General features: G+C 44.0%; 2 protein-coding genes across 2 annotated transcripts; one reads left to right on the top strand and one right to left on the bottom strand.

Moving 5' to 3' along the window:
* On the top strand, positions 1–1,566 carry LOC120027055 (gap junction alpha-9 protein-like). Its single transcript, XM_038971899.1, has one exon. The coding sequence runs from the start codon at positions 1–3 to the stop codon at positions 1,564–1,566; it is 1,566 nt and encodes a 521-aa protein (XP_038827827.1).
* Positions 1,567–3,406: 1,840 nt separating this feature from the next.
* Positions 3,407–8,334, bottom strand: LOC120027235 (c-Myc-binding protein-like). Its single transcript, XM_038972135.1, has 5 exons — positions 8,169–8,334; positions 7,739–7,811; positions 7,492–7,540; positions 3,921–4,050; positions 3,407–3,669 (listed from the first exon to the last, which is right to left on the bottom strand). The coding sequence occupies exons 1-5, from the start codon at positions 8,181–8,183 to the stop codon at positions 3,625–3,627; spliced, it is 312 nt and encodes a 103-aa protein (XP_038828063.1). The 5' UTR covers positions 8,184–8,334; the 3' UTR covers positions 3,407–3,624.
* Positions 8,335–8,562: the final 228 nt, after the last annotated feature.

The following is an 8,562-nucleotide window of genomic DNA, read 5'->3' as shown; positions in this document are numbered from 1 at the left end:
ATGGGAGATTGGAACTTCCTGGGTGGGATCTTGGAGGAAGTGCATATCCACTCTACCATGGTGGGAAAGACCTGGCTGACCATCCTCTTCATCTTCCGGATGCTAGCACTTGGCATTGCTGCAGAAGGCGTGTGGAACGACGAGCAGGCCGACTTCATCTGCAACACAGAACAGCCAGGGTGCCGCAATGTGTGCTACGACCGAGCCTTCCCCATCTCGCTCATCCGCTACTGGGTTCTCCAGGTCATCTTCGTCTCCTCGCCCTCTCTGGTTTACATGGGTCACGCCATCTACCAGCTGCGAGCTCTGGAGAAGACGCGTCACACTAAAAAGGCGGCTCTGCGTCGGGAGCTGGAGGCAGTGGACGTGGCGCTGATCGAGGTGCGGAGACGTATCGAGAGAGAGATGAGACAACTGGATCTGGGGAAGCTCAACAAGGCCCCGCTAAGGGGGTCCCTGCTACAGACCTACGTGGCCCACATCATCACTCGGTCTGTGGTGGAGGTGGGTTTCATGCTGTGCCAGTACCTCCTTTATGGCCACCACCTGGACCCTCTATTTAAGTGCAAGAGGGAGCCCTGCCCAAATGTGGTGGACTGCTTTGTCTCCAGGCCCACGGAAAAAAACATCTTCATGATGTTCATGCAGGGCATCGCCACCGTGTCCCTCTTCCTCAGCCTCTTGGAGATCATGCACCTGAGCTACAAGAAGCTCAAGAAGGGCATCCTGGCCGACCAACCACATCTTAAGGATGACCTGGATGACTACTATGTTAGCAAGTCCAAAAGAAACTCTGTTGTGCAACAGGTTAACATGGGGGGCACCTCTGTGGGCCCCAAGCCTACTATCCACACAGCACCGAGTGGGTACCAATTCCTGCTGGAGAAGCAGGGTAATGGACCCACGTATCCCCTCCTCAATGCCTCCTCTGCCTTTGTTCCCATTCAGGGGTACCCTGGAGTCAAGCCAGGTACTGACAGCCACAATACAGACAGTAAGGAGGGAGTGTTGCCAAGTCCTACTGAGCACAACAGCAACTCAAATACCAGCAGTGAGACGACTCGGTCTCCCTCTGTGGATGAGCCAGACGTCCTTGTCATGCACCCTCTACCCTATCACATGGATCTTCTACCCTGCCACGTAGATCCTCTCGCCCATTTCCCCCACCATGTGGGCTTCAATTCACGGGGCTCTGAGTACCCCGGGGTAGATGCCTCCTCATGTCCGACCCTTTCGGTCATTGTGAGGAAACCACGACGGGTCAGTGCCCCATGGAACTGTTCCACAGTGGTGGAAGGGAATGGCTCAAATAGTGGGGACTCCTACCCTGGAACAATAAGAATGAAGCCACGCTGCAGCTTTGCTGCCAGCCGAGCCAGGGCCTTCTCTAAGCCGGACCTCAAGAGAATGAGCAGACCTCATAGCCCAGACTCAATAGGAGAGCTGAGGTCTGCATCCCGGCACAGCCACGATGGCAACAGTCCTCCTGTCTGCTCTCCCAACCGCCGAATGTCATTGGCAAGTAAAGCCACAAGCAGACGAGCTCCAGGCGACCTGCAGATCTAAGAGTTAGGGTATTAAACTCATGTCACAAGAAACTGTTACAGTGTTAGGCTATGCTCACATTCCCCCATCACTTCCATTGATTGTTAGCTTTTGATGGCTAAAATTAGTTGAGGTTTGTAATGGCTGTTTAAAGAATTACAGTTTCTCTTGACCCACTACTTTCAGGGTGAAGAACTACCTAACATCAAGTTGTAAAATAGTGAACTACTCCTTGAAGCAGGACAAAAGGGTAAAACTATGTTTGAGAGAAAAAGTATAGCAACGCCAGTGTCATGTTTACAGCATTACTTTGTCTTATATACTGTACCATAAAAAAAAGGTGCATTTTGTAGTAATGAACAAAGAGCAATAGAAAGCAGAATCAGAACATCTATATCCTTTAGGCAGTAATTTGCAATTACGTAATCCAAAACTGAATCAATGTTATTCATTGGATAAAGCCAGCATTTGTTAACAAGGAAAATAAGAGACCTGTTTAGCAACATTCTCATTTTAGTCTGTGGTATTGCACTTTTTTAAATTCCGTTCAGAATTTGACTTTCCCCAGTTGAAATTGGTGGCTGGAGTTCACTAGCTACCAAACTAATCAGAGGATATTTTGTCAGCGACATTACGATCCATTTTAGTATCAGTCCAATTAATCGTTTCTTTGCTCATGATGTACTGGTCAAATGTATTCAATACTATCCACTATAATAACAAAATACAGTTGGAGTTTAACTGTAATTGAAAACCCACTACTACAAGGACTTTGGCTAAGGAGTAATAAACCAGTTGCATATTACTCAACTAGTTTTTTTCCCCCAGGTCGGATTACTGCAGATGTCCTCCGTCCTCAAATAGCATTGATATTGTGGCCCAAAGCCCACTGGTCATTTGACAATGTAAATTATACATATTTATGGTGCTGTGGTAGGGGATTATGAAAACTGTATTTTTACTGAACATTGATTTGTTTTCACAATTGTATAACTTCCTTTATAAAATAAAGTACAAATATTCTTGAATTTCTTATTAAATTAATTAATTTAATAATTTCCCTAAGGTGTGGGTTAAAATATCAATCCAAACAGAAACAGGCAAGAACATTGACTTTAAGTAACACATTTTTAAACCCTGTTTTTTTGGCATTGAAATAAGGGGCAAGTATCAGTTGTTGGGAATTCCATCTAAACTGAACAAAAATATAAAACGCAGCATGTAGTGTTGGTCCCGTGTTTCATGAGCTGAAATTTAAAAAAAAAAACACAGAAATTTTCCAAATGCACAAAAAGCTTATTTCGCTCAAATGTTTAACATAAGTTGGTTTACATCCCTGTTAGTGAGCATGATCATTACACCAGTGCACCTTGTGCTGGGGACAAAAATGCCACAGATGTCTCAAGTGCAATTGGCATGCTGACTGCAGGAATGTCCACCAGAGCTGTTGTCAGTGAATTTAATGTTCATTTCTCTACCATAAGCTGCCTCTGTCATTTTAGAGAATTTGGCAGTACGTCCAACCGGCCTCACAACCGCAGGCCACATGTAACTACACCAGGCCAGGACCTCTGCATCCGGCTTAGTCACCTGCGGGATCGTCTGAGAGGGGTGGTGAGGAGTATGTCTGTCTGTAATAAAGCCCTTTTGTGGGGAAAAACTCATTCTGATTGGAGCGCAGCCATGTGTGGGCACACGCCCCTTCCGAGTCAAGTGAAATCCATAGATTACGGCCTAATGAATTTCAATTGACGGATTTCCTTATATGAACTATAACTAAGTCAAATCATTACATTTATATTTTTGTTCAGTATAGATACTGTAAAATGTAAATCAACGAAAAGAAATTCCATGAGAAACATTTCCTGCAAGAGTATTTATTGACTTAAATTGGAGATAATGGTAACAAAGGAAGTGCCTGTACACAGAAGCCACATTTACTACTTAAACAAAATTACATTGCCTTAATAATGAAGTGTTATATATATATATATCACACACACAATAAAGAAATGATGGCTTTACATTAAGCGCCCCTTCCAAACAGTGAAAAAATATATAACAATTCAACCAACTACATTACTCCGCTGCTCCATCCTCAGGTGTTGGTTCATACTGCAGAAGCTATAAAACAAGGTAGAGCAAATTCAGCTATTTGCAAGATACCGAGATTTGACATTTTCAGGCATTTGGGATGGCTTCCCAGACAAAGATTAAGCGTAGGACTGGACTTAAAAGCAGGGACAATAAAAAAAAAAGTGGTTTTAAACTCGATTGAAAGTGCTTTCTAGTCCAAGCCTAGGCTTAATCAGTGTCCTGGAAACCACCCCTTGCAATTTAGGAAAAATATTTAATTATCCAGCCATGCTGCTGACCCTCTTTCTGAGTTCTTTGTTTTCCTCCATGAGCAGATCACACTTCTGCTGTAGCTCAGACACCCCCAAACGGAGGGCCTCGGCATCTGCTGTCTCCACACCAGCGACACCAAGGTGATGCTTTAGAAAGCTGTGTTTAGGTGAAGGCTATTCTAACTCTTTCTTGTTGTTAGATACAGTGAATAAGTTATTGGGATGAGGAGATAGAGCTGATGGTGCATAGAATGGAATGTGACAGAGTTCTCTTCCAGAGGCAATGTGTGGTCTAGGGGCAGCAGCACTACCACTAGACCAGCCACTGGCACATCCTAAACTCTTATTTTTTTATTTCACCTTTTTTTAACCAAGTAGGCCAGTTGAAAACAAGTTCTCATTTACAACTGTGACCTGGCCAAGATAAAGCAAAGCGACAAAAACAAGAGTTACAAATATACAGTCAATAACACAATAGAAATATATGTACAGTGTGTGCAAATGTAGACGTGTAGGGAGGTAAGGCAATAAATAGGCCATAGAGGCAAAATAATTACAATTTAGCATTAACACTGGAGTGATAGCTGTGCAGATGATGTGCAAGTAGAGATACTGGGGTGCAAAAGAGCAAGAGGGTAAGTAATAACATGGGGATGAGGTAGTTGAGGGTGCTATTTACAGATTGGCTGTGTACAGCTGCAGTGATCTGTAAGCTGCTCTGACAGCTGATGCTTAAAGTTAGAGAGGGAGATATAAGACTCCATCTTCAGTGATTTTTGCAATTCGTTCCAGTCATTGGCAGCAGAGAACTGGAAGGAAAGGCAGCCAAAGAGGTGTTGGCTTTGGGGATGACCAGTGAAATATACCTGCTGGAGCGCGTGCTACGAGTAGGTGCTGCTATGGTGACCAGTGAGCTGAGATAAGGCGGGGCTTTACCTAGCAAAGAATTATAGATGACCTGGAGCCAGTGGGTTTGGCGATGAATATGCAGTGAGGGCCAGCCAACGAGAGTATATAGGTCGCAGTGGTGGGTAGTATATGGGGCTTTGGTGACAAAACGGATGGTACTGTGATAGCAAATTGGATGTAGTCTGAGTAGAGTGGTGGAGGCTATTTTGTAAATCACATTGCCGAAGTCAAGGATGGGTAGGATGGTCAGTTTTACAAGGGTATGTTTGGCAGCATGAGTGAAGGAGGCTTTGTTCCGAAATAGGACGCCGATTCTAGATTTCATTTTGGATTGGAGATGTTTAATGTGAGTCTGGAAGGAGAGTTTACAGTCTAACCAGACACCCAGGTATTTGTAGTTGTCCACATATTCCAGGTCAGAATTGTCCAGAGTAGTGATGCTAGTCGGGCGGAAGGGTGCGGGCAGCAATCGGTTGAAGAGCATGCACTTAGTTTTACTAGGATTTAAAAGCAATTAGAGGCCACGGAAGGAGTGTTGTATGGCTTAGAAGCTTGTCTGGAGGTTAGTTAACACAGTGTCCAAAGAAGGGCCAGATGTATACAGAATGGTGTCGTCTGCGTAGAGGTGGATCAGAGAATCACCAGCAGCAAGAGCGACATCATTGATATATACAGAGAAAAGAGTAGGCCCGAGAATTGAACCCTGTGGCACCCCCATAGAGACTGCAAGAGGTCCGGACAACAGGCCCTCCAATGACACACTGAACTGTGTCTGAGAAGTAGTTGGTGAAATTGGCAAGGCAGTCATTTGAGAAGCCAAGGCTATGGAGTCTGCCAATAAGAATGCGGTGATTGACAGAGTCGAAAGCCTTGGCCAGGTCGATGAAGACGGCTGCACCATACTGTCTTTTATCGATGGCGGTTATATCGTTTAGGACCTTGAGAGTGGCTGATGTGCACCCATGACTAGCTCAGAAACCAAATTGCATAGTGGAGAAGGTACGGTGGGATTCAAAATGGAAAAGATTTTAGAAAAGGCAGGGCAGGATAGATATAGGTCTATAACAGTTTGGGTCTAGAGTGTCTCCCCCTTTGAAGAGGGGGATGACCGGTGGATCATTTTAGAAAGAGAGGGTCCAGATTGTCTAGCCCAGCTGATTTGTAGGGATCCAGATTTTTCCACTCTTTCAGAACATCAGCTGTCTGGATTTGGGTGAAGGAGAAGCAGGGGGGGCTTGGGCAAGTTGCTGCAGGGGGTGCTGAGATGTTGGCCGGGGTAGGGGTAGCCAGGTGGAAAGCATGGCCAGCCGTAGAAAAATGCTCATTGAAATGATGGATTATCGTAGATTTATCGGTAGTGAGTGTTTCCTATCCTCAGTGCAGTGGGCAGCTGGGAGGAGGTGCTCTTATTCTCCATGGACTTTATAATGTCCCAAAACTTTTTGGAATCAGTTCTACAGGAAGCAAATTTCTGTTTGAAAAAGCTAGCCTTAGCTTTCTTAACTGACTGAGTATATTGGTTCCTGACTTCCCTGAAATGTTGCATATTGTGGGGGCTATTCGATGCTAATGCAGAATGCCACAGGATGTTTTCGTGCTGGTCAAGGGCAGTCAAGCCTGGGGTGAACCATGGGCTATATCTGTTCTTAGTTCTACATTTTTTGAATGTGGCATGCTTATTTAAGATGGTGAGGAAAGCACTTTTGGAGAGAACCCAGGCATCCTCTACTGACGGGATGAGGTCAATATCCTTCCAGGATACGCTGGCCAGGTTGATTAGAAAGGCCTGCTCGCTGAAGTGTTTTAGGGAGCGTTTGACAGTGATGAGGGGTGGTCGTTTGACAGCGGAACCATTACACACGCAGGCAATGAGGCAGTGATCGCTGAGATCCTGGTTGAAGACAGCAGAGGTGTATTTAGAGGGAAAGTTGGTCAGGATGACATCTAAGAGGGTGCCCATGGTTACAGATTTAGGGTTGTACCTGGTAGGTTCCATGATAATTTGTGTGAGATTGAGGGCATCTAGTTTAGATTGTAGGACGGCCGTGGTGTTAAGCATGTCCCAGTGTCGGTCACCTAACCGTACGAACTCTGAAGATAGATGGGGGGCCGATCAATTCACATATGGTGTCCAGGGCACAGCTGGGGGCTGAAGTGGGTCTATAACAAGCGGCAACGGTGAGAGAATTGTTTCTGGAAAGGTGTATTTTTTTAAAGTTGAAGCTCGAATTGTTTGGGCACAGACCTGGATAGTATGACAGAACTCTGCAGGCTATCTACGCCCCCTTTGGCAGTTCTATCTTGTCAGAAAATTTTATAGTTTGGGATGGAGATTTTAAAGACATCACATGCACAACCACAATTGTAGATGCGGATTTTGTGATGTAGACAAATTCTACCCTTGACCGAGTTGCCGGGGGGCTGTAGTCACCAAATTTTGGTCAAGGTAATTTCCCCGCCCAATGACTGACTAGGCCTACATGGGCCATGTTCAGTACGAAAACATTCTTGACCTGTGCAGACAGAAATACCACAAATAGAGCCTGTCAGAGATGCATGTTTGTTCTACATACATGCATCTCTCATCACAAATTAAATAAAAAATGACAGGAACCATCAATAAGATAAGTTAGTTTAAGACGCTTCTGTTATCATATCAATTTGGAGTATTACCAAGACAAAAGGATACTCCAAAGCATTATTAGGTTTCTCTGTCTCTTCATATAGGGCCACCAACACTGCAAACAGCAGGACTGTGGTTATGGACATTGGTGGTGATGTGTATAACACTCAAAGATACTACATTTACACTAGCCTATGCAAGTGGTTATGGTTAAAAGAAAAATGAAACAAAGTTTCTCACACAGACAATGGCTATATGCATACATAGTCTATTCATTGTGGCAGTAATGTCCTTGAATTTCTGAAAGACCTACCATTGGTGAGAGTGTCAAGAACACCCGCTTTTTCGAGATACCTTCGAAATTGTTCCCTCTTTGATTCAGAACCCTGAAAGAAACAATAAAGAAAATACATCAAAAAGGCTGTAACAAAACAAACGTTGTCCATGTGCAGCAACTAGCTTACTACTTCAGTTACTTGACTGTTTCCGGGCAGTAAGCAAGCAGAATACAAATATGTTTGGTTGACCATGAAGTTTGAAAACGAACTACTAAACAAGCTAGCCAATACAGTCATGCTGCTGATTATGTGTAGCCGCTGAGTGAAAGTTAAAGTAATAAATGAATTCAGTTAGCGAGGTAACGTTAGCTAAAACTACGCTAACAAGTGAAAACGCAGGATATGAAAGCGATATCTTCAAACCACTCGTATGAAGTTAATTGAAGAAAGGTTTCGTATACTTACTCTGTAATAGGACATTATGCCTGGCGACCAAATATGTTGCGTTATGAAGATAAGTAAACTATCTACAGCTGGAAATATTTATCAAACGACTAAGCCTGTGTTGTATTCATTACGCAGATTCTGTTGCAAAATTTCTTGTCTGTTGCATAACGTTTTGCAACAGAAACCGTTCACTCCAAAGGGAAAACGTTTTACAACGAAAACGAGTGTTTCTATTGGACAAATTCTGGTAGGACCCTCCCCGTTTTGTTCCGTTTCTCTGTTTGCTTCCGTTTGGTTCTTAAACGGTAAACGGTTTCCGTTGCGAGACGTAATGAATACACCCCTGACTGCTCTCTTCCACCGTGGTAACATTACGATTGCTATAACTATGATTAATTTAATATTTTTATTT

The sequence above is a fragment of the Salvelinus namaycush genome, chromosome 32 (assembly GCF_016432855.1).
Source record: "Salvelinus namaycush isolate Seneca chromosome 32, SaNama_1.0, whole genome shotgun sequence".
NCBI lineage: Eukaryota > Metazoa > Chordata > Actinopteri > Salmoniformes > Salmonidae > Salvelinus > Salvelinus namaycush.
This window is presented reverse-complemented; position numbering and strand designations above follow the sequence as displayed.